Here is a 27,574-nt window from a genome sequence, read left to right as displayed (position 1 = left end):
TTCTGAAATTAAAATTAGCAGTACTTTCAGTAGTAAGGAAGTTTAGAATTAATTGGAACAGCTCTAAAATTATAGAATTTTACACATCTCAAATCTTTCTCATTTCTATAAAGACTAACATCAAATTTCAATTTATCTTCTTGAATTATAAATCATGACCCTTCAGTCTAACAATGAATGAAATAATTTAAAATATCAACTTTGCATGGTTATTGTTCATTGGGATAATATATTCTCACTTCAGTGTCCATTGGAGAGAAATATTTATCCAAATAGAATTTTTTTTATCCCTGTGGAAGTAATGTGGGATGGAAGAAGTTTTACCCGTTGCCAACTAACAGTAGATTTGGAAATGTAACAAACATGGGACAGTGCAAGCAAAACGTTAATTTTTAACGGCACAAAATTGCTCATCTCACCTCATTCTGAATTTGAAAATTTCATGCTACAAAATACACAGGACAGGAGTAATTTTACATTTTTTATTTGTTAAAATTGCCCAATTATACATACAAAACAAAAGACTTCAATTTGTAAAAATTACACTTCCTCAAATAGGAAGATTGATTTATCAAAGCCTCCACCTGCCTCCGTAATGGATAACTATACACAATCAACTTTTTCACAGCTACAATTTTTGTGCTGATAGACCAAATGAACTTGGCAAAAAAAACTATTAAAAGTGCACTAATGTAATACGGCATCCACGAAAGAAAACAGGAAGAAATACATAATCTTGGAAATACTTTACAAGGTGCTAGCTACTGTGGCATAAGATGCCGCACGTTGTATTTAGATGTGTCTTGGTACTGAGTCATTGGTCTGTCGGCTATTCCGCACGTGCCAACTCCAACTTTTCCAGTCACGCTCTCCGGTGAGGCAAAAATGCTTTTCTTCACCTTTTTAAAACAGAATCTGACATTAGTCCCATTGCCTTTCATGTAGCACTTTTCTGTTGATAAGAATGATAAATCTATCCACTAGAAACACATTTTTGCTTATTTGCATTTTACACTGACTACTTTGCCTGAACACAATTCTTATCATAAACAACTTGTATATTACATATTACATAGCTATGCTCACCCAAAAAAGATTAAATAAGTCTTAAAAAAAATTTGAGAACGAGATAAACACAATACGCAACTCAATTGACAGTATTCAAATTAGTGATGCAAGAGAATTTTTTTACCTGGTGATTTTTGATCACAGTATTTAGCATGACTGAACAGCAGCTTAACTACAAAGTGGGAGAAGCTATCCTGTGTACAGTTTGGTATTTGATGAATGTCATGGCAATCTACCATTTAATAATAGGGTGCTTCTCAAAGATATGAAAGAGGCAAATATCAAAGTAAGTTCCACATTTCCAAGTGTAAAGCATATGCCAATATATTACTAAAGTTGTAGATGCCAGTGGTATTATAGCCAAGCGTAATGTGATGAAATCAGGCAGATTCCCACGCAGCACTATGGAGAAAGCACCTAGCACCACATGAAACAAAAAATTTAGGCACGAATTCAGGCAAATCCTGAATAGCAGCTGGAACTAAAAATTGATTTGATGTTGCACAATGAGAAAAAAATGACATTCACAACAAAGTCAGTGATAGCATCCCAAAGTAACAAGCAGCCAAGAAATCTCAACAAAGAATAATTTTTTAAAATTTGAAATATACTACAACCAGGCTTAAGTAGAAGTTTTTGTTCATACCATCCCACATCCCCCAATATGAACTTCCATTTACCTAAAAGAATGATAACCAAAATGTTATCAAGATGGAAACAGACACGAGCAGATGTTTTTCTACCGCTACTTCAGGAATATAAAAAATTCCTATTTCATAGGGTAATGTGACCGTTTACTTCAGTGACATCACCTTCGAAGTTCATATGACACAGCAAAAACAATAACAAAATCAGACACCAGGAGATGACAAACAAACTTAGTAAAATAGACAATTAGGGTAATAAATAGAAAATAGTACAACAGAACAGACGAGAAGGCTGAAAGCACTGAATATGAATACAAATACAGCAAACTTTTTATTAACCATCACCTTTGGCACCAGAAGTGAAATGGTGATCAAATATTTTGGATAATCAAGAGGTCTACATACTCTATGTAAAAACACATACTAAGCAACAGAAACATAATGCAGGGGTTATACATATCACATACATTATTTACAGCATAAATCACTTAAATAATATTGCAACTTGCCTTAAAGAAAGCTTACCAACAGACAGCTTTCTCACTTACACTCTCAACCCACTACGAGGATATCAAGTTTGGGTACTTGAGGAGAAATTGACTCAAAACTGAATCAACTATTTCATGGGCCATGGAACTAAACAAGTATATTTACAATGAGGTAAATAAATTTTTAAAAAACTTATGGTAAACTCTGCAGTACTTGAGGTATATAATTTTTGCCATTTATTGAGTGTGTAAGTCATGAGGGACTGGTTAAAACAAAGTTTGCTATATTTTAAATGAAAAATAACAGATTAACACATCACATCAGAGGACACAAAAACAAAACTTGCTGGAAAAGCTCAGCAAGTCTGGCAGCATCTGTGGAGGAGAAAACAGAGTTAACATTTCGGGTCCAGTGGCCCTTCCTCAGAACATCAGAGGATCCCATGTTTGATCACGTCTTAACTCATTTAAACACAGGAAACCAGTGAGGTGCAACAGTCAGTCTGGTGCCACTGCATTAAGGAAAAATGAAGTACCACACCCAAATGCCATCCAGTGATTCCTGAGTGAAGGATATTTGACGAAGATAGAATCATGCTTTGGAAAGATCATGATTTAAATTTTTTCGAAATCATTTAAATGTCATGCCACAAGTTACTAGCACCCTTGCAATCATTGTCTGTCAGTATCTCAGGGACACAGAGCCAATAACTGGCAAAACAGATAGTCAGAAATAACTACTATTGTGTACAATACACACCTGTCCTTTCTTGTTCTTGGAATAGGCTCTGTTATTAAACTGCTGCCATTTTACTTTTTGTTCCTCGCGCTCCTGTTCAAGTTCCTTCATTCTTTGAGCTTTTTTCAATGCTTTCTTCTTCTTATATTCCCTCTGTTGAGCAACCATTTCCTTCCTGTAAATAGTCAAAATCAAAAATCACCAAGAAAATGTTACAACTTAAGACGCACTATCCTAAACATTAGAAACAAGAATAAAACAAAGATCTGCAGATGCTGGAAATCTAAATCAAAACTTGAAATTGCTGGAGAAGCTTAGGTCTGATAGCATCTATGTACAGAAAGCAGAACCCTGAAGAAGAAAGGACATTGGAATCAAAGGAAAACATTCACTGCACTAGAAACAGCACTGGAGGTGTATAATTTTTGCCATTTATTGAGTGGGGAAAGTCATGAGATACCGGTTAAAACAAAAAGTTTGCTGTATTTTAAATGAAAAATAACAGATTAACTACAGATGCTGCCAAACATGCAGAGTTTCTCCACCAATTTGTTTTGTTTTTAGAGGACTGACTGACAGTACTCACTTTGATTTGGGTTTGTCACCACCCAGCTCTTCAGAATCATTTCCTTCTTCAACAGGTTTCAGGTTGACCAAGGGAAGCACATCAGCATTACCGTATCCAGAAAAGGTGATGGCAGCCATACCATTTTCTTGGTCAATCTCTTCAATCTCCGCTTCATACAATCTGCAAGGAAGTTAGGGCTGTAAGCATGTGAGTAGAGGTTTGACAAACAGGCCCTACAGCCCTCTAACAGTTAAAAATGTGATGTATTACATTTCATAAAACTGCTGTAATAACTTATTGAGAGCTGTTTTAAAATTATCAACACGTTTGTGAATGGACTTCTGGATTTAACAGTTCAGCAAAATCTATTTAATATGAACGGTTTCAACCACTAATTGACTGTTAATGTGCTAGACTTCCACTTGAATTTTTTATGATAATAAATTAAACAAAGGCTTGTATTTTGAGAGGGTCACGATAATAAAACTGACAGTGGTCACACTCATAACAACTCTGAAAGGCACACACTTTGAGACCACGTGTACAGTTAAACATGGAAATTCAGGATATGCTATCAGTAATCTATGCTTTCCCAAATTGAATTGGTAAACATCACCCAGGCTGTAATTAACTTGAAATCACGAAACTGATGAAAATCTGTCATGTAACAATTGTTTGTAAAAGCCTTTGGAAGAAATTATACTTTTTTGGGATGAGATGTAAGTAGGTTTTTTTGAAGGTACACCAAGTCACAATTGTTATATTTTGTGAAATGTTAAGCTCTAAGATAATATTAAGAAGTGTTTTTTTTAAAGTTTATATTGCCTTTATTTTATTCTAATTTTGCATGTGTCCACATCAAGATAAAATTGAAAAGTTTTCAGCGTTTAATTTCCTAATTTGCAATCTGATAGAGTACTTCAGTCTGATTGGCTGCTAACTGTTTACTGGCATCACTTGCTAGATGCCTAGTGATCTTCTTGACACGGGAATCAATGTGGTGGGGGATGGGGGGGTAATCACAACACTCAGATTTCCTCATCTTTCAGGATTACTTTCTATGGGATCAGCAGCAAGCACTTTGCCACTGATCACAAAAGGTGGCCTAATACGTCCACAGTGACCATTTTAAATAAGCAGATATAAGGCACCAAAAAGTGCCCAGGTAAAACGTTAATGCTGCTTATGTTGGCAGAACAGGTTAGAATGAGAATCAGAATATACTGGTGCTTGGGAGTCCATGAAAGAAACACTTTTGTAACCTTCCAGAGATAGCTTAAAAAGATCTCTCAAACTGTTTCGGCTTCAGGTGTATATAGATAATCAGACATCTCCATCAATCAGAGGTGCCAGACTTCAGTAACAGTTCTGAAGGAAAATGGGTTTTGTGCTTTTGTTGGTGAAGCCTGTGGTTTGGCCCGCTGGAGCTTTTTAAAAAAGTCATCGGTGCACCCACGGAATCAGATGCAATCAGTAAAGGTAACAAAGTAATTGGTCTTACTAGCCATTCTCAGAAGTAACAGATGATTACCATAATATTGTTCCTAAGTTTACAGGTCTTGGATTATGAACAAACTAGCAATAAGGTTACAAAGTCAGACATGATTGGTGAGCACCTTCGGCAAGCAAAAGGATTACAAATTCCCCCACCGTAACTGTATCATTGCAGGTCAAATATGACTGATCCAAGCCTGACATTTCAGAATAAATCTCAAAGAATTTCTTACCATTTGCTACTGCTCTATTGATGTACTGTTAGAGAGTTCTACACTTACTGTCCATCTTCATTCCAAACAGCCATACACTTGTCACCAGTCTTCCATTTATGACTAGGCATGGAATTTGCTGAGCTGTCTGCATTAGTTGCAGCAACAGAAGGTTGATTTGATAACAGATCTCTGGTCAGCTCTATAACTTCCTGTAAGACATGCAAGTAAATAGAGAACTTAGTGTTGTCCTTTTTTTAAAAAAGTATTAAACCATAACTTACGTGCTCAGATCTACTTTCAACAGCAGTCAACATTTTACTCAAATTGGAAAACATAAAACAAATTGTTACATTAATGTACATGACTTCGAACTAATTAAACTTTATCTCTCCTTCCACAGTCAATACTATCTTATCATTTGACAGAGATTAAAACCAGGGAATGTATTGACCGTATGCCAACAACTAACCCACGTCTCAGTGGCCTCGCAAAGTGGTGAGAGCAAATTAATTAGTCAACAAGCAAAGGAAAGCAGTATTTGAGCATTCAGTTTCCAAATCATCACAGAATGTGTTAAATATAGAACTTATGACGTACAAATTTCTCATAAAATTGTTTATTTACCCTTTGGTTAAAGATGCCATTTTGACAATGAATCAAAGGAGACTCAAACATTGAAGTTTGTTCTAAATCCTGTCGATCTTTAAATGTAGATGGAACTGGTTGAATTATTTAATATTGATTTGATTTGTATTTGTTAGTATTGATTCACAACAGATCTCAAAATTGTTTCTCCAAGTCAAATTATTAAGGCTGCACAACACTCAAACATTTTAACTTTAAATTGCCATGGTCAAGGTTGTTTTACAAAATACTTAATTAGCAACCAGTTACATCTGGGACAGCTGTCCCTGTCTCAGGTTATTATGGGTATTCCACTCCGATCTAAAAACCTATTCAAAATTTTCCATTTATACCTAGAGCAAAATTAATTCTCTTTTATGTGGTATTACAATGACTTTGTTTAAGTGCATGGACCTTTTTGCAACATTGCACGTATCGGGTAAAGTAAAAAGGGACCATTTAATACATGCCCTGTGGACCCCCTTGTGGTGCAGTGAACGTCCCTAATGCTGGACCAAGAAGTGTGGGTTCAAGGTACACCTGCTCCATCGGTGTGTACTGACATCACTGAACAGGTCGATTAGAAACGATCTGTACTCGTCCTGCTCTGGAAGTTGTGTGCTGTGCCAGACATCTATTTGGCACAGAAGACGCCCTTCTGCCAATCTGACCTGCACCAAACTATCTACAATAATCCAAACCTCCAGTACTTGGCCCATAGCCTTTAATGGTAGAGCACTTCAAGTGCTCACCTAAGTATTTTTTTTAAAGGGTGTGGGGTTTGCTGTCTCAACCATCCTCCCAGGCAGTGAATTTCAGATTTCCACCACATGGAGTGAAAATGTTTTTCCTCAAATCCCCTCTACCTCCCGCCTTACACTTTGAAATTACTTCCTTTCGTTATTCATCTTTCAAATAGGTGTAATTCATCCTGTCCTTGCTCCCAAATCTTATACACCTCGACTAGGTGCCCTCCGACTTTACAGCAGAGGAGGCCAAAGAAAATGGAGTCTATCCAGCCCCTTTTTGTGGCTAAACTACTACATCCCACACAACATCCCGGTGAATATCCTCTGCACACTCTCTAATACAATCACATCGTTCTGACAGTAAGTGACTAGAACTGCACACAGTACACCAAACCAAAATTTTGTCCATCACCAACTTTATCTCCCTGCTCTTACAGTCTATGCCATAACTGAACGGCATGCCTTCTTAACTACCGCATTAACCTGCCCTGCTGCCTTTAGGGATCTGTGGTCAACTACCTCAACGGCGCTGTTCCTCTGAGCTTTACAGTGTCCTACAAATCACTGAATTAATCCTTGTCTTATTCTTTCTTCCAAAATGCATTCCTTCACACCTTCCAGGGTTAAATTCAATATGCCACTAATCAGCCAGCCTACAACTTCCTGCAAAATAAGACTTGCTTCATCCCTAATAACTGCTTGGCCAATCATCAGATCATCCACAGATGTACTTAGCATCTGACCTACAGTCTCAAAATATCATTTATATACATACCATGAGAAATAAGCAACTCAGCACTGCACACTAACACTCCGTCTCCTGTCACTAAGTCCACTTTGGACCCATTTTGCCAAGTTTCCCTGGATTCCATCTACTTTCACCATGATCAGTCACCCATGTAGGATCCTGTCAAAGGCCTTGCTGAAATCTGTATGAACCACATCAACTTCACTAACTTTATCTACTCACCTGGCCACTTCTTCGAAAAATTCAATTAGGTGTGACCTCTCTCTGATAAAGCCATGCCGACTACCCTTGACCCAACTTTACCTCAGCAAGTGGAAATTAATTCCCCGTTCAGAATTCTCTCCAACAGTTCCCCTACCTTTGATGTGAGACTCACTGGTCAGTAAGCTGTGTAACCACACAATTTAGAACATATCTATGTAGCCTCAAATCACATGGGAAACTATTCTAACTGGAAAGGAGTCAGCTTCCAGCAACATTCCAATATTGCATCACTAGTCTTACAAGTTTTGACCAACTTAAGCTAGGCAGAAGAATTGCAAATCAATAGCTGAAACTAGTCAGAAGTGAGAAATGTCATGTCGTGTTTTGCCTTCATTTATGCAATCTTCAGACATCAATATTGTGATGATCGCTTCTCTTGTGCAAGACCTGCAGCCCAGCTCACAGACAGAGTGCTGTTCTTTGCATCTAATCATCTCAGCCTGATGAACCTGTACAGTACTGGGCACCACACTATGGGAATAATACGAATACATTGGCACGTGCAGAAGAGACTTACAAAAGTGGTTCCAGGGATGAGAAACTTCATTTATAAGGATATACTGGAGAGAAGGCAACAAAGAGAAGATCTGGTAGCTATCAAATTCATAAGGGGACTGGGGATAGAGTAGAAAGGGAGAAACTGTTCCTGCTTGTGAAAGGTTCCTTTAAAACAGACAGGGCCCAAGTTTACATTGATTTGCAATTGTTTGGGTCTAGAATACACTACCTGAAAGTGTGGTTCCATTAAACATTCGAGAGAGTATTCAACAGAAACAATGTGCAGGTATTAGGAAAGACTGTAGAATGGCTCAGTCACGATGCTTATTTAGCGAGCCTGGGCAGAGACGACGCTCCAGCCCTTTGCCATCGTCTATAAATTCTGCACTCCTGCACTTCACTGATTTTCATTCCTCAGCTGTCAAGAACTTCCAAAAACTGTCTATTTTAGATTGTGTTTTAAAACCAAGGCCTATGAGCATGCTTTTGGTTCCTAGCTCTAATATCCATTCATATGGCTGAGTTTCAAATGATGGGTCCTCATGAAGTGATTTAGGATGTTTTACAATGCTAAGAACGCTATAGAAATACAAGGTTCAGGTAGCAATGAGGTAATGAAGAATCTACTGTCCTCCTCCGGTCTGGCCTACATGTGACTCCAAACCCACAGCAAAGTGACTGACTTTTAACTGAGGTAACACACAAGAGGGAAGAACACACTCAACCTCACCCTCACCACAATCTGTGGGCTGCAAATGAATGTCCATGACAGTATCGTGGAGAGTGACCATCACACAGTCCTTGTGGACACAAAGTCCTGCCTTCATATTGAGAATAACCTCCAGCATCCTGAGTGGCACTATCACCACGCTAAATGGGACAGACTTCAAATAGATCTAGCAGCTCAAGACTGGGCATTCATGAGGTGCTGTGGGCCATCAACAGCAGCAGAACTGTACTCCAGCGCAATCTGTAACCCCATGGCCCAGCACATCCCCCACTCAACCATTACCATCAAACTAGGGGATCAACCCTGGTTCAATGGAGAGTGCAGGAGGGCATGCCAGAAGCAGCACCAGATACACATAAAATTGATGCATCAGTCTGGTGAAGCTACCAAACAGGAATACTTGCATGTCAAATACACAGAGCTAAGCGATTCCACAACCAACGGGATCTGACCTGAGCTCCACAGTCCTGCCACATCCAGTTGTGAATGGTGGAGGACAATTAAACAACTCACTGGAGAAAGTGGCTCCACGAATATCCCCATCCTCAATGATGGAAGAGCCCAGCACATCAGTGCAAAATGTAAAGCATTCGCAGCAATCTTCAGTCAGAAGTGCCGAGTGGATGATCCATCGCGGCCTCCTTCAGTGGTCCCCAGCACCACAGATACCAGTCCTTCGCAATTCATTCCACATGGTATCAAGAAACGGTTGGAGACACTGGATACTGCAAAGGCTACGAGCCCTGGCAATAATATTGACAACTTGGGCTCCAGAACTTGCAGCTCCCCTTGCCATGCTGATCCAGTACAGTTACAACACTGACATCTACCCGGCAATGCACAAATTTCCCAGGCATGTCCTGTACACAAAAAGCATGATAAAACTAATCCGGCCAATTACCACCCTATCAGCTTTCTCTCGAACCTCAGTAAGGTGACTGAAGGTGTCATCAACAGTGCTCTCAAGCAGCACCTACTCAGCACTAACCTGTGACGCCTAGTTTGGGTTCTGCCAGGGCCAACCAGCTCCTGAGCTCATTACAGCCTGGGTTCAAGCACAGACAAAAGAGCTGAACTCAAGAGGGGAGGTGAGAGTGATTCTACTTGACATCAAGGCTGCAGTCAACAAGAGTGTGATTACCAAGGAGCAAGGCTAGAATCAATGGGTATTACGGGGTAAACTCTCTGGGGGCTGAAGTCATATCTTCACACAAAAGAAGATCGTCATGATTGTTGGGGGTCTGTCTCCTCAGTTCCAGGACATCTCTGAGTTCCCCAGGGCAATGTCCTTGGCCCAACCATCTTCAGTTGCTTCATCAATGACATTCCCTCCATCGTGGGTCAGAAGTGGGAATGTTCGCTGATGTTTTGCATTGTTCAGCAACATTTGCAAATCCTTAAGATACTGAAACAGTCTATATGCAAACAGATGATATCTAGACATGGGGTGACAAGTAGCATTTGCACCATACAAATGTGAGGCAACAGCCACCACCAATAACAGACAACCTAACCAGTGCCCCTTGATGTTCAACTGTGTTACCATCACCAAATCCCCCAATAACACCATCCTTAGTGCTGCCATTTACCAGATACACAACTACACTCACCATGTAAACAAAGTAGCTACAAGAGGAGGTCAGAGGTGATGAGTAGATCACCTGACTCCCCAAAGCCTATCCACCAACCACAAGGCACAAGTCAGGAGTGTGAGGGAATGCTCCCCACTTGTCTGGATGGGTGCAGCCCCAACACTCAAGAAGCTTGACTCCACCCAGGACAAAGCAGCCGCTTGATTGGCACTGCATCTACAAGAATTCACTCCTTCCACTACTGACGCTCAGTACATACTGCTGCTACTAACTACAAAATGCACTGCAGAAATTCAGCAGCAATTCCCCTTTGGCAGTAACTTCCATCCCACAATCACTACCATCTAAAAAGACACAGGCAGCAGGTACATGGGAACACCACCCTCTGCAAGTTCTCCAAACCACTCACCATCCTGACTTGGAAGTACATCACTGTTCCTTCAACGCTACTGGGTCAAAATTCTGGATTTCCCTCTCAAAAGGCAATATGTGTTTACATACAGCATGCAGACTCCTGCAGTTCAAGAATCAGCTGATCACCTTCCTAAAGGTAACCAGTGTTGGCAATAAATACTGGCCAGCCAGTGACACCCACATCCCACCAGCAACTAAACTGAAAGAGAAACCAAGATATGGACATCTCTAGTCCACTGTCACTGTCTTGTATAAATTTTATAGCTTACACTTTAGGTTGTTCTGAAACTGGCTACTGTTACAGTACACAGCAAATCAACTTTGCACCCCTTCAAGAGTGTCATAATGTGAGAATGGAAACGTGCACCCACGAGGGGTGACAAATGGAATGAAGGCAGCACTGCATCACAAAGTGGAAGGATGTATTAAAGACTGAAAGAGAGACAAGGAGAAGCGATAAAGGAAAGCAGTTAATTTCAAATAATCATAACTGGAGGGTTGCTTGAAAGAAAATGAGAGACAAGATGGCTTCAAGTTATCACAGATCCTAATCCATCCTGTTTTGCATCAGTAATCCCACAAAGCGTTGTTATGAATCACGTGTGTTGAAGACACAGAATGAGGCCATTTAACCCGTGGCTAGCTGTCAGATGAAAGAACGATATCCAGTTTAATGGTTATTTCCTGCTTCGTCATGAGCCCTGTAGGGTATAGTAGCTGTATGGAAGATTTCTGCCTTTCCAGCCTTGACAACTTTTCAGAATACCAGCCCATTCAAGGTTTCTTTTCAACATTTCTCTTCCATTCCCTTATCAATCTTGTACCAATTATTTTAAATTTCAAGCTAATCCATCTCCAATTATTGACCTATGTGTTAATAGAACTAGGTCAATCCTATCTAATTGTCTGGGCCCTTCAATTTTATACCCCTTAAACTGCCCTTGAGTACATGTCCCAAAGATAATCGCCCCAATCTAGTGAACATTTCCTTGGTGCTAAAATTCTCCTGGTAGCATCCTCTTCAAGTTTCTTTTGTGCCCTCTCCTGAATACTCATATTTCCTGTAACGGAGTGACCAGAACTACAAGTGGTACTCTAGCTGTAGCCTAACTAATGGTTTTATATTTTAGCATAGCCTCCGTGCTCTCATTTTTGATGCTTGGTCAATCATGCAAAGTATCTCTGTATGACTTAACGCCTCAGGGATCTGGGGACACGCTCTCCAAGGTTTCCCTGTTCCGCTCAACTTCACAGGATAACCCCCAGCCCCCCACCCCTCCAGCATTTACTATGTATCACTTTGTTTAATCTCAAAAATGAATTCTCTCATTTCTCCAGGCTCTGATTCCATTCAGCACTTTTCTGCTCAGCCGATCAGTCCAATTACACTTTCTTACTGTTCTCAATATTGACCACATTGCCAATTAACATCTGCAAAGTTCTTAATTATGCTCAAGTCTAAATCATTGCAATATATACCATGAAAAGCAAGATACTCAGTATTGAGCACTACAGAACTCTGCTGGAAATAACTTCCCAGTCACCTTTTCTTAACTTTAGATCCAGCTTCCCATGGATGTGTGCCTACTGCATGAAACCACATCAATCATTTAATTGTAAAACTGAGCCTTCTTGTTTCCTCATCAAATAATCCTCCCTAAATAATCCATACATTTCTAAATAAGGATTAATACTTCTCCAGTTCAGTAGCCAAAAAGAATAGGAAAATGAGGTACAGATCCTCTGCTCCCTTATGTTCCTTAACAGCGAGGTCATGTCATCGAGGTCTGGTGTCTAATTTTAAAGAAGCTAAATCCATGAATATTACCTTTTTCACAGTCTAATCCTATCAAATATTTCACTATTCTCCTCAAACACTAATTGCACTGTCCACTTGTTTCTTTGGAGAAAAGGTACAAGGTCTTCACCAAGAACCAGGCTTGTGTTTTCCACCCGACCTCCCGCCATTTCTACTAATGGCCTCCAAGAGGAGCAGTTCTTTCTTTAATTAAGCTGTTGTTCTGAAACTGCCCTTCTCCATGGTTTTGTCGCTTAAACTTCTGTTCCTGTTTTGTTCTGTGTCCCCACTGTACATTTTCTCAAATGATGTCAATATCTCAATGATCTGCTGTCATTCAAATGTGGATTTCTTCTGTAGTATTCTTCAAACCTTTAAGCCAGTTATGATTTTGCTTTGCTCACTTCCCCAACGTCAAAATGAAATTCTCATAAAACTACATTGGATGTATTATCTACCACTGGAATTCTGTTATTAACAATAATGTCTACTCTGTTAACACTCTACCAGTCCTAGGCATGTGGATTTGTGAATGAATAAAATGACAATCCTCGGAGATGGCAAGAACTGCAGATGCTGGGATCAGAGTCGATACAGTGTGGAGCTGGAAGAACACGGCAGGCCAGGCAACATCAGAGGAGCAGGAGAGTCGATGTTTCGGGCCAAGATCCTTCATCAGGTCAATAAATGATCGAGGCCCAAAACACTGACTTTCCTGCTCCTCTGACGCTGCCTGGCCTGCTGTGTTCCTCCTGTGTATCGAAAATGACAATCCTATTAATAGTAGATCTTAAGTGACAAATGTTTCGGTAATTTGTTTGGGACGGCATTTTCTGCTGAGGCTGTGAGGCACCTCCTGCTCCCACTTCACCCACTGGGATGAAGGCTACAGGAAATATGGAGTATTCTCTTTCCCATTAGCTGCAGTTTACAAAGTGACACTGAAAGATAAAATTTCCCCGAGGGTAAAATAAATATACATCCCAACTTTAATTAAACAGAAGTATATATTTTTTTTAAAAGAAAGCAAGATCTAGCGCCTCTTCCACAAGCTCCAAGCAGCCAGCTTACCAAGGAACCAGGAGGCACTGAGTTTGAATACTGCTGACATCCAATTGTCAATCTCTTCAGTCCTGCATTCCAATCACTGCTGTAGTCACTTGTTGGCTAATCTCATGGCGAATATTAGCTTTCCGGTGAGTTGGAGACCTGGAATAGCAAGTTTCCAAAGGAAAATGGAGGTGGAGTTGTGGAGGAATGCTTTCAAAAAAAAAATTCTCCGAATGTGGTGGGAAAGTGAAGAAATATTTGCTCTTACGTTCACTTTCGCCTTGAAGACCAGGACCTGACAGTAAAAGTTTACCCAGTTTGGACAGTAACAGTATATTTACAGGCCAGGGAATGGCAGAGACCATAGTTCAAGCAGGCCACTTCACTACCTTCCAAATCATCCTAACCTGATCTACTGCCTCTTAGTAAAAAGAATGACAGCAAGAAAATCTTCAGTCATTCACAATATGTGGAAGCTCCTGGCAAGGTCAGCATTTATTGTCGATCGCTAATCACCCTTTCAATGATGGTGTAGAGTTACCTGTGTAGTTGCAGTCCAGGTGGTGTAGGTACCCTACTGGGCAGGGAATGCTGTTTTTAATTTGTGCAAACTATGTGGGCACCACAGGATAGACCAGCATTTACTGCCCATTCTTATTTGGCCAGAGGAAGTTCACAGTCACCACATTCTTGTGGATCTGGAGTCGCATATAGTTGCAGACCAGATAAAGGTCAATAGGTTTTTACAATAATCAAAAATAGTGACCATTAGACCAGATTCCAGATATTATTGAATTCAATTTTTACCATCTGATATGAGTACTAGCCTGGGATTCTGAATTCCTAGTCTGGGGACAATAGCATTAAGCCAGTGTCGTCCCTGCACAGGAGTTGCATCCAGTGGCAATGAAGGAACACGATACAGTTCCAAGCTAGGATGGTGTGACCAGGAGGGGAATTGAGGTGGTAGTGGTTCTGAAGCCCTTCTTGGTGATAGAGTTCACTTATTTTGTGGATGTTTTACTGTTGAAGAAGTTGGTGCAATGCACCTTCTGGATGGCATATACTAATGTCAGTGTGTGTCAGTGATGGTGCCATTAAGTGGGGAATATCCCATTACACTCCTGACTTGTGCTTTACGGATGTAGGGAAGGCTTGAAGAGTCAGGAGTCACTCAGAGCAGCAGTCCCAGCTTATGAGTGTTTTAATATCTAAAGTATTTACATGGTTGGTCTCACTGCATTTCTGATCAATGGTGATCCCCAGGATACTGATGGTGGGTATTTTAATTTTCTTAATACCAGCAAATGTTATAGGAAGAAAACATTCTCTCATTGGGTATGGTCATTGTCTGGTATTTAACTGGTAAAAAATATTTATGCCAAACATCTGCCCAAGCCTGTCTGTCTCCCAGATCTTGCCATGTATGGGCACAGGCTACTCCAGTAACCGAGGAGTTATGGGTGATAATGAATACTCTGCAACCATTAACAGGCATTCCCACTTCTCAGCTTGTTATGGAGCAAAAGTCATCATATGATGCAGTTAAAGATGGCTGGGCTAGGATACTACCCTGAGGAACTCCGACAGTGACGGTCGAGGGTGGAGATAATTCGCTTAAAATAACTACCTTCCCTTGTGCCAGGTTTGGGCCCAGCAGGTGAAAGATCTCTACCACACTTCCATACCCCCATTTCCATGGGCTCCAATTTTACCAGGTGGCCTTAATGGCAACCTCTTTATCAAACAGGACTTTGACTTCAAGACCAATCATTCTCATTTCACTTCTGAAATGGGACTTGGAGTAAAGTGGGCCTGGCTACACTTGAACCAAACATCTATGAAGTGATCAAGTGCCACTTGTAGCACCGTCAACGAAAAGCTCCATTGCTTTGTTGATGGGACAGCAATTGGTCCAACTGGATTTAGCTTGCTCCTGTGAACTGAAATGGTAATGACTGGCTTCAGGTTAGATTGGGACCTCAACAGGATGCTGAGATGGTTCTTCCACTCAATATTTCTGAAGATGGCTAGAACAAATTTAGCCTAATCTTTTGCATGTAAATGCTGAATTTGTTCATGGACCCCTCCATCATTCCCATTCATGACTTGATGTGGCGCGAGTAAAGATGGCTTTGATTTGACCTACTGGTTTTGGGGCTGTACGATTCTGCTTTCGAGGCACTGTTCTACATTCCTCAATATACTAAGGTCCATTTCCTGGTTTGATGCTATTGGCAAAAAGAGAATGATAGACCAGGCAATGAAATTATAGGCTGTGGCAGAATATAATTCTGCCGATGACCCATGGCACCTGATCAAAACCTAGTTGGGAGCTGTTAAATCTGTTGTGAATCTCTCCTGGTTCAACATGGAGGGGGCACTTGCTGTGAAATTAAGAAGGTGACATTACACAAGCAGGAAGGTGGTCAATCTTACCAATACTGTCATTGATAGATGCATCTGTGACAAGTAGTGTGATTTGGAAGAGGCCAAGTAAATTTTTCTCATGTTGGTGCCCCTACAACTAATCCACCTATGATTGTACTGTTATACTAGCCAGCCATATATTCTCACATTGGAGAAATTAACAAATGCAGAACAGAATTCATAAAAACCAAAGACAGTGGAAGAAATATCAGACCCAGGATCAGAATTAGTCTGACTGATCAACAGCAAATTCAAGAGGTAACAATGGGTTCTTTATCCCTGTATGTGCAGCAATGCCTGGACGATAATTAAGCTGAAGGTTGGGTTTTATTTAGCAAAAATAGTCAATATATGAATATGTAAAAATTATTGGGCACTTCCCTCAAAAGCCTCTGTTAAACAAAGGTTCACTTTCAGCAGGACTGCTACAAGCATAGTTTAATTGGCAGCTAAATTTAGCCCATACCGAATCTACTACCGCCTTCAGGAAGGATTGTATTGTGTCTCGACCTCTGGACAGCACCATCTTGTGGTACGAAAGAAATTTCAAGGCGGATACAAATAAAACTAGGACTTCACAAGTCAGACAAAAACAGCAAAGAAATGCTGCAGGCATGGTGGAACCAACTAAAATCTCCCAAAATGTGAGAAACAAACATGTCAGGCAGTATCCAAAGGAACAGACAAGTTAATGCACAGACTTTCACACAGAACATTAACTTGTCTATTCTTTTTGCAAATCTGCCACAGTTGGATACTGGTTTAAACACTAGATTGGTTGCTTACCATTACATGGCTACTGTCTTATTGATACCCGCAGGATCCTTGACACTACTTTAGCATCAGAAAACTTTTCATTTGTAGCATTACCAATCTTTTGGTACTGAAAATTACAATAATAATGAGGTGCCTTACCCAGTATTGTACATTTAGCAGCTGGTATGGGACCGATCCACATTAGGTGCTATTGGAAAGGTTTTGCATACATGTGGCTGAAAAATGAGTTCCAATCAAGTGAGGTCTGGCAAGGTTTTGCTGACATTTATCCAATTTCTCTCTTTATTTAATACTTTCAACTTCAAAGCATTGCCACTCTTTTGACAGTCACCTGACCACATATGTCAAAAAGTGCCCAAGGGAAATGAAACCAAATGTAATTGGGAACAGCTACTAATAACACACTTGTGATAATTAATATCCAGCTACAAGCATATTTTATTTTTCTGTGGTATTCTGAAGAAACAGATCTTAGTTCAGTTAAACTGGACTGTGAAAGCAGACTAGAAATCAGGAGGGCAAATAAAGACCTGCTAACTAATTTTAGCCAATTAAATCTATTTAAATCCGTGTGCAACTGGTGACAAGGATTAATACTTACTCAGAACAAGATGCAGAGTCCAATTCCACCTGAAATCAAACATGGCGTGTATCAACTGTGAAAAAAAGATGTAAAATATAGAAGTACTACAGTCTGATTTCCCCTGAATGCGATAGCATGGTAGCTTGGGTTATGACGGATTGCAACAGGCCTGACGTTTTGTTTATACAGTAATATCCAGAGTATGTTAACGTAAAATAAAATGAGGGGTAGCAGAGGGAGTGGAATTAACACATCCCTGCGAGTTTCTTCACTGTGTGACCCCAACAGCAAATATATACATGAACATAAGGGTTTATCTGCGCATACTGTTTATCTAATTAACCGAGCCACAGGAGTGAAGGACATGTTGAGGTTTCCCACAAAGCAAGTTACACATGGCAGCAGTGACGTGTCAAATACTTCCTCATAGGGTCAGGGAAAACACGGGCACTATACCATAGATGACATCTGCCTACCTCACTATGCACATTTAAGTGCCAGACATACGGAAACCAAGGGAGGTGTTCCTTTTAATTTAGCAATTTAACTTTCTTTTTCATTCCCCACATAGTGGTACATTGTGGAATCCTCTATCCATCTTTCAGACCACGCACAGAGTGAAGTACCTCAGACAAGCTGATTCACTTCCAGGGTACTGATGGCATAAGCCCTCGTTTATCCCACAGTATCCAATCTCTACGGTGAATTTACAATTCCCAGCAGGATATAATCATGTAGTGCTTATATTTCTGGACTACTTTTCCAAGCTGGGGTTGGAGGTGTATCCAGATACAAACTGTTCAACCCAGCTCAGGAGTATGAGTGTTTGAATTTAGTTTACATCTGAAAATAAGAGGCTATAGGTGAAAATGAAGTTGTCAGATTGTCCCAAAAGCCCAATATGTTCACTGATGTTCTTTAAGATAACCTGCTTTCCTCTGCAGAATTATAGGAGGCTCATGATTAACTGAAGTGAAGTGGAAGCTAACTGTACCAGAAATGGGAAATAAATACCTGCCATACAAATGCTGGAGGATTTTTAAAAAATGGATGAGATCAAAGCAGGATTCTGCAAGTTAACTTTAAGAACGAAGTGCTGAAGTTGCCACTAGAGCAGAACGAGTATTATGGCTAAAAACATGCAAAACCACCAAAAGGAAACTCAAATTCAATTTTATGGTTTAGGTTGTCCAAGTTCTACAAAATTCAACATTCTGTTTTTTTCCTGCCAAATTAAACAACTGTGTGCAAGGAAGGATTTTCTTTTCAAAAGGGGCCCATTGCAACATATCCGACAGGACATGATAAAGGGAAAGGTGGAGTAGCTCAGCAGTCGCACACAATCAAACCTAAGACATTAATCCTTAAAAACACAAATGGATTTGGACACAAGGTGACAATATCGAATCAAAAGCACTGAATGGGAGTCTAACAGATTTCAGGTTACTTTAATGGTGCCTCAGGCTTCAAACAACCCACCATACTATACACAGCAGAAATAAACTGTCACCAAGCACTTGTATAAGATTACCCTGCACTGTTCACACTCAGAGCCAAGTCGAGAATTCTAGTGGACTTAAGATGTTTCTACACTTGAACTGTGAGTTTCCATTGCTGAAAGCTGGCATTTGAGAACCACATTTATGCTAAATTTGTCCTTCTTATCCCAATGCCAAGCACAATCACAGGGTATCAATAGTCAATTCCTCTGTCGTTCTGATACGGGAACTGAATTTAACAGCGTTAATCAATCTGGACTCTAAACTAACAATGATGCAGGGCTCTCCTGTGGCACAGTAGTCGTGTCCCCTGAAACCCCCAGGTAAGGTTAAAAAAAATCCCAGATGCAGTAGGGCTGTTGTAGTGCAGTGGCAGTGTCACTATCTTTGATGGCAGCCATGATGCGGAGATGCCAGTGTTGGACTGGGATGGACAAAGTTAGAAGTCGCATGATGCCAAGTTAAAGTCCAACAGGTATTTTTAAAATCTCAAGCTTTTGGAGCACTGCTCTTTCGTCAGGTAAAGAGTTCTTTGAGGCAGAAGGCCTGTGTTCAAATTCCACCTGTTCCACAGGTGTATCATAACATGTCAGAACAGGTTGATTAAAAATTATCCAACCAATATACTGGGTTCATATGGTGCACTAGTAGCATCCCTAATTCTGGACTAGGTGACTCAAGTAAGAAGCCCCACCTGCTCCAGAGCTGTGTCATAACATCTCTGAACAGGTTGATTAGAAAATATCAACAAAAATAAAACGCCGATGCAATCCAAAACCAGTTTCAGAGTATCAAAAAGTCTGAAGATATGGATGACCCAGACTGAGGCTATTTACACCAAGACTTATGGAACAATTCAGACACACATACACTCCCAAATTACTCAACTCAAAGTACATACTTCAAAATTAGTAATGTGCTGCATTCAATCCAAGAAAAGCTAAATCAAGAACATATAGAACATAGAACATTACGGCACAGTACAGGCCCTTCGGCCCTCGATGTTGTGCCGACCTGTCATACCGATCTCAAGCCCATCTAACCTATACTATTCCATGTAAGTCCATAGGCTTGTCCAATGACGACTTAAATGTACTTCAAGTTGGCGAATCTATTACCGTTGCAGGCAAAGCATTCCATTCCCTTACTACTCTCTGAGTAAAGAAGCTACCTCTGACATCTGTCCTCTATCTTTCACCCTTCAATTTAAAGCTACGTCCCCTCGTGCTCGCCGTCACCATCCTAGGAAAAAGGCTCTCCCTATCCACCCTATCTAACCCTCTGATTATTTTATATCTTTCAATTAAGTCACCTCTCAACCTTCTTCTCTCTAATGAAAACAGCCTCAAGTCCCTCATCCTTTCCTCGTAAGACCTTCCCTCCATACCAGGCAACATCCTAGTAAATCTCCTCTGCACCCTTTCCAAAGCTTCCACATCCTTCTTATAATGCGGTGACCAGAACTGTACGCAATACTCCAAGTGCGGCCACACCAGAGTTTTGGACAGCTTCGCCATAACCTCTTGGTTCCGGAACTCGATCCCTCTATTAATAAAAGCTAAAACACTGTACGCCTTCTTAACAGCCCTGTCAACCTGGGTGGCAACTTTCAAGGATCTGTGTACATGGACACCGAAATCTCTCTGCTCATCTACACTACTAAGAATCTTACCATTAGCCCTGTACTTTGCGTTCTGGTTACTCCTACCAAAGTGCATCACCTCACACTTGTCTGCATTAAACTCCATTTGCCACCTCTCAGCCCAGCTCTGCAGCTTATCTATGTCTCTCTGCAACCTACAGCATCCTTCGTCACTATCCACAACTCCACCAACCTTAGTGTCGTCTGCAAATTTACTAACCCATCCTTCTACGCCCTCATCCAGGTCATTTATAAAAATGACAAACAGCAGTGGACCCAACACCGACCCTTGCGGTACACCACTCGTAACTGGTCTCCAGGATGAACATTTCCCATCAACTACCACCCTCTGTCTTCTTTCAGCAAGCCAATTTCCGATCCAAACTGCTATATCTCCCACAATTCCATTCCTCCGCATTTTGTACAATAGCCTACTGTGGGATACCTTATCGAACGCCTTGCTAAAATCCATATAGACCATATCAACCGGTTTACTCTCATCTACCTGTTTGGTCACCTTCTCAAAGAACTCAGTAAGGTTTGTGAGGCACGACCTTCCCTTCACAAAACCGTGCTGACTATCCCTAATCAATTTATTTTTTTCTGGATGATTATAAATCCTATCCCTTATAACCTTTTCCAACACTTTACCAACAACTGAGGTAAGGCTCACTGGTCTATAATTACCAGGGTTATCTCTACTCCCCTTCTTGAACAGGGGAACCACATTTGCTATCCTCCAGTCATCTGGCACTCTTCCTGTAGACAATGACGAGTTAAAGATCAATGCCAAAGGCTTGGCAATCTCTTCCCTGGCTTCCCAGAGGATCCGAGGATAAATCCCATCCAGCCCAGGGGACTTATCGATCTTCACCCTCTGAAGGATTTCTAATACCTCTTCCGTGTGAACCTCAATCCCACCTAGTCTAGTAGCCTGTATCTCAGTATTCTCCTCGACAACATTGTCGTTTTCTAGAGTGAATACTGTTGAAAAATATTCATTTAGTGCTTCCCCTATCTCATCTGACTCCACGCACAACTTACCACTACTATCCTTGATTGGGCCTAATCTTACTTTCGTCATTCTTTTATTCCTTAAATACCTATAGAAAGCCTTAGGGTTTACCCTGATCCTATCCGCCAACAACTTCTCATGTCTCCTCCTGGCTCTTCTGAGCCCTCAAGTGCCCTAACTGAGCCTTCACATCTCATCCTAACATAAGCCTTCTTCTTCCTCTTGACCACAGATTCCACCTCCTTCGTAAACCACAGCTCCTGCACTCTACAGCTTCCTCCCTGCCTGACAGGTACATATTTATCTAGGACACACAGGAGCTTTTCCTTGAATAGGCTCCACATTTCTAATGTGCCCATCCCCTGCAGTTTTCTTCCCCATTCTATGCTCCCTAAATCTTGCCTAATCTCATCATAATTGCCTTTCCCCCAGCTATAACTCTTGCCCAGTGGTATACACCTATCCCTTTCCATCACTAAAGTAAACATAACAGAATTGTGATCGCTATCACCAAAGTGCTCACCTACTTCCAAATCTAACACCTGGCCGGGCTCATTACCCAGTACCAAATCTAACGTGGCTTCGCCCCTTGTTGGCCTATCTACATACTGTGTCAGGAAGCCCTCCTGCACACTCTGGACAAAAACTGACCCATCTACAGTACTCGAACTATAGTGTTCCCTGTCAATATCTGGAAAGTTGAAGGCCCCCATCACAACTACACTGTCTCTCTCACTCCTACGAGAATCATCTTTGCTATCCTTTCCTCTACATCTCTGGAACTATTTGGAGGCCTATAGAAAACTCCCAACAGGGTGACCTCTCCTTTCCTGTTTCTAACCTCAGCCCATACTACCTCAGTTGACGATTACCCAAACATCCTTTCTGCAACTGTAATACTGTTTTTGACCAACAATGCCACACCTCCGCCCCTTTTACCATCTTCTCTGTTCTTACTAAAAAATCTAAATCCCGGAACCTGCAACAACAATTCCTGTCCCTGCTCTATCCAAGTCTCCGAAATGGCCACAACATCAAAGTCCCAGGTACTAACCCATGCTGCAAGTTCACCCACCTTATTCCGGACGCTCCTGGCATTGAAGTAGACACACTTTAATCCAACTTCTTGCATGCCGATGCCATCTTGCTTCCCTGAAACTTTATTTCGGACCACCCTACACTCAACCTTTTCTATAGTCGAACTACAATTCCAAGAACCTATCCATGGTTTATTCCACCCGAAGCGCAGACATTAAAGTTACGAAATCAAATTGGATACTTTGTGGAATTAAGAGTTCTGTTCTATTTTAATTTTCAGTTGCAAGGCTGAGTGACTCATTCTACTGCTGAATGCTGTGAGTGTGAAGATGAAAAGCAGGTTTCCCTTTGTGATAGAATCTAGACTTGGGAGTGACTATTTAAAAATAACAGGGGTTATCCACTTAAGAGGAGGGGAAAATATTTTTGTTCAGAGGCTCATGAGCCTACTTTTCCTCAAAAGGCAGTTGAAGCTAACTTTTTTTTTTAAAAGGCAAAGGTCAAATTTATTCTCAATGAGCAAATGGGGTTAAAGATTCTGGAGACTGGATGAGAATGTGATGTTATCAAATGAGCCATGATTCTACTCAATGGTACAAAAGGTTCAATGGCTGAGTGACCTATTTCTGTTCCCAATTCACATGCTCATGTGACTTTGGAAAAGGGATCCTACATGATATCGATTTTATTTTGAATGTTCCAACTGTTGCTCAATATATCCATATTCCAAATATATTATTCTCTCAAGTTCAGATGGCTTGCACTAATCATATGCTTCTAATCTGGAAACTTGTAGCAATTTATAATTTTCACTCTTTGTTGTGGAAAGATAATGAAAAACTGACTCAATGCAATGTCAAGAACAGCTACCCACAGTGCATACTACATGTAATATTGGAAGAAACAGCTAATTAAAAACTATTTTCCATAGACAGAAACACACGAGATTGTTGCAAAGCTGAATACTTCCTGTAAGTGACTTAATTTCTTTCCTGGTGTTTGTTTCTGGCTCCCAGTGATACATTGGAAACACAGGGTTCCTAATGCAACACATTCATCCTGCCCACCAGACGATGTTCTGCAGTTTGCTCTTATTAATAAAATGGGTATAGCTTATTGCTACAGTTTACCAATCACTAAAAACAAAATTTGTTCATTAATAAAGTATGGGAGGAACCTTAACAGAATGCAAAACTTGTATTAAAAAAATAGAAATAGAACACCAACCTGCAAATCCTTTTGTAATTTAAGGAGATCTTCATTTTCTGCATCAGTAGATAATGCAGCTTCTACTTGTTGAAGTTGTGCCTTATAACTGGCCAGCTGCTTTGCCAGCTCATCTGACATCTACAAGAAACAATAATTCAGTTCAGCAGAAAGACTAAGCCAAATAAAAGATTAACATAGGTCCAGTCAATTTTATTGCTGATACCAAAGCCCTGATCAAAAGGTGTGAGAGCAACATACGAATATACCCTTCAGACCAAGTCAGTGTTGTGCTCCACGAGCATCCTCCCTACTTTATCTAATCGATTAGTATATCCTACTTCCTTCTAACTCAATCATTTAAACCCACCCCCCCTCCATTAAATACATCAAAGCTATCGGTGTTTACTTCAAATATTCCATGTGATGGCAAGCACCATATTTTTACCTCTATTGATATTATGAGTTCAAAACTGATGAGTTAAAACAAAGAAAATGCATCATTCTTTTTACGAAGGCAGAGTTAAGATCACAAGCTTAAAATATGTCTTTAAGATATATTACACTGATATGTTTACTGTGCTTTTCAAGGAAGTTAAAAAGGTAATTCATTCCCCTGCCCCAATAAAGGAAGTGCTTGTTCTGAATAAAAAGTGCCATGTGCACAATATGAGAAATATCTCAAAATCACCTCAAATTTGCATCGGATTACCAAAAGAAAATATTTTCACTATTTGGTGATATATTTCACCATATAGATCAAATTATATTTGATTATAATGTTTTGAAAGTTATTTGGGAGTATAGAACTTGCTAAAAAAAAGCCTTTTTTTAAAACAGTTTATACCAATGTTTTGTCAGCACAACTTGCAAGAACAACAATTTAATGGTCAAACTAATACTTAAATGGCATAGAAGATAGTGTTCAAAAACAAAATTGCTGGAAAAGCTCAGCAAGTCTGGCACCATCGGTGAATAAAAAAAAACAGTTAACGTTTTGGGTCCAGCTACCCTTCCTCAGAACTCAGGAGATGCTGCCAGACCTGCTGAGCTTTTCCAACAATTTCATTTTTGTTCCTGATTTACAGCATCCACAGTTCCTTCGGTTTTTACTTGGAAGATAGTTTTGATTGATTGGTCAGGAATTTTTCCAGCCAGACACTTGGATAAAACCTGACAGGTTCATATTTAAACAACAGGTTCTCCTGCTTCCTCTCAAATTGCCGAAACCTTCCATACTTCACAAGTATATCCAGTCACAGCCAGAGTAATTTCTCCTTGCTTCTGCACGACTACCTGCAGTATTCTGAAAGGATCTACTCTTAACTCTATCCCTCTGTGTGGCAACTGGCTGTTCACAATTTCGATCATTACACTTGACCTTGAGGAGAGCTTTCAGGTCATCAATCAGGATGCCCAACTTAACTCTTTAACACTGGTCATTATTGCCCCTGCCTTAACTCATCCGCTGCTGAAACTCTTATGCGCGACTGTTACTTCCAGACTTAACTGTTCTAACACCTGCCTTCGTGGCCGATCCCCAACATCCCATCGATATAAATATGAGCCCGTGAAAAACTATGCCGCATTAGTCCAAACTTGCACCAAATCCCAATCAGCTCCATCGGCTTCCAATCGAACATCATGTCAACATTAAAGGCCCGACAGTCTTTTCACGAAACCGCTCAAGAGCCTCGCCCCCTGCCTTTCCCCAAAGCTGCTGAGCTCAGGTTCCTTTCGTACAATGACCACGACAGGCCGGGTCTTTCCGATGCCGCGGCCTCGGGCCTCGCTCCAACCCGCGAAGTCCCCGAGTGGACGTGTCAGGCTGGGGGCGCTACATAAATGCAGATTGTCAGTGTGGCGCGAGGATCGCTGTCGGACCGACCTCACCACCCCCCCCCCCCCCCAAACAAGGGATCGCACATTCCCACCGATCTCCTCCTGGGAATCAGACGGGACTTCGATTCCAGGCTCGCCCCCCCCCGACACAGCGGCCTCCAGGCCTCGGCCCGGGATCCTCAGGCCTAGTTACGCAGCGGAGAGGGAGGCCGGTGTCCCTCGAGCGCCCCACCCAGGGCTTGTCGGGCTCCCTCTCTCCCCACCCCCGCCCTCCGGGGCGGGACTCACGGTCTCTCGGTCTCGGTGCAGCCCCGGGGCCTCGCGGCGGTTTTCAGAAACTCCGAGAAATCGACTGGATCCCGCCGCCCGCTACTTCCGGTCCCCAACAGCCACTTCCGCGCCCCGCGTCACATCCGCAGGAAGGGGCGGGGCAGGCTCCAGGGAAACGGAACTCCGCCCATCAGAGACAGAGCCCACTCCATTTACCCCCTTCCCCCACCCCCAGGGGACACACACAGAGACAGAACCCTCTCCATTTACCCCCTTCCCCCACCCCCAGGGGGACACACAGAGACAGAACCCTCTCCATTTACCCCCTTCCCCCACCCCCAGGGGACACACACAGAGACAGAACCCTCTCCATTTACCCCCTTCCCCCACCCCCAGGGGACACACACAGAGACAGAACCCTCTCCATTTACCCCCTTCCCCCACCCCCAGGGGGACACACAGAGACAGAACCCTCTCCATTTACCCCCTTCCCCCACCCCCAGGGGACACACACAGAGACAGAACCCTCTCCATTTACCCCCTTCCCCCACCCCCAGGGGGACACACAGAGACAGAACCCTCTCCATTTACCCCCTTCCCCCACCCCCAGGGGGACACACAGAGACAGAACCCTCTCCATTTACCCCCTTCCCCCACCCCCAGGGGACACACACAGAGACAGAACCCTCTCCATTTACCCCCTTCCCCCACCCCCAGGGGGACACACAGAGACAGAACCCTCTCCATTTACCCCCTTCCCCCACCCCCAGGGGACACACACAGAGACAGAACCCTCTCCATTTACCCCCTTCCCCCACCCCCAGGGGGACACACACAGAGACAGAACCCTCTCCATTTACCCCCTTCCCCCACCCCCAGGGGACACACACAGAGACAGAACCCTCTCCATTTACCCCCTTCCCCCACCCCCAGGGGGACACACACAGAGACAGAACCCTCTCCATTTACCCCCTTCCCCCACCCCCAGGGGGACACACAGAGACAGAACCCTCTCCATTTACCCCCTTCCCCCACCCCCAGGGACACACACAGAGACAGAACCCTCTCCATTTACCCCCTCCCCACACCCCCAGGGGGACACACACAGAGACAGAACCCTCTCCATTTACCCCCTTCCCCCACCCCCAGGGGACACACACAGAGACAGAACCCTCTCCATTTACCCCCTTCCCCCACCCCCAGGGACACACACAGAGACAGAACCCTCTCCATTTACCCCCTTCCCCCACCCCCAGGGGACACACACAGAGACAGAACCCTCTCCATTTACCCCCTTCCCCCACCCCCAGGGACACACACAGAGACAGAACCCTCTCCATTTACCCCCTTCCCCCACCCCCAGGGGGACACACACAGAGACAGAACCCTCTCCATTTACCCCCTTCCCCCACCCCCAGGGGATACACACAGAGACAGTACCCTCTCCATTTACCCCCTTCCCCCACCCCCAGGGGACACACACAGAGACAGAACCCTCTCCATTTACCCCCTTCCCCCACCCCCAGGGGGACACACAGAGACAGAACCCTCTCCATTTACCCCCTTCCCCCACCCCCAGGGGACAC

General features: G+C 42.2%; 1 protein-coding gene across 1 annotated transcript; it reads right to left on the bottom strand.

Annotated features, from left to right (window-relative positions):
• Positions 1-468: 468 nt before the first annotated feature.
• Positions 469-26,119, bottom strand: smndc1 (survival motor neuron domain containing 1). The gene is made up of 6 exons (XM_048551168.2): positions 26,007-26,119; positions 23,898-24,017; positions 5,286-5,428; positions 3,529-3,690; positions 2,964-3,117; positions 469-899 (listed from the first exon to the last, which is right to left on the bottom strand). The coding sequence occupies exons 2-6, from the start codon at positions 24,015-24,017 to the stop codon at positions 762-764; spliced, it is 717 nt and encodes a 238-aa protein (XP_048407125.1). The 5' UTR covers positions 26,007-26,119; the 3' UTR covers positions 469-761.
• Positions 26,120-27,574: the final 1,455 nt, after the last annotated feature.

This window comes from Stegostoma tigrinum, chromosome 20 (genome assembly GCF_030684315.1).
Source record: "Stegostoma tigrinum isolate sSteTig4 chromosome 20, sSteTig4.hap1, whole genome shotgun sequence".
NCBI lineage: Eukaryota > Metazoa > Chordata > Chondrichthyes > Orectolobiformes > Stegostomatidae > Stegostoma > Stegostoma tigrinum.
This window is presented reverse-complemented; position numbering and strand designations above follow the sequence as displayed.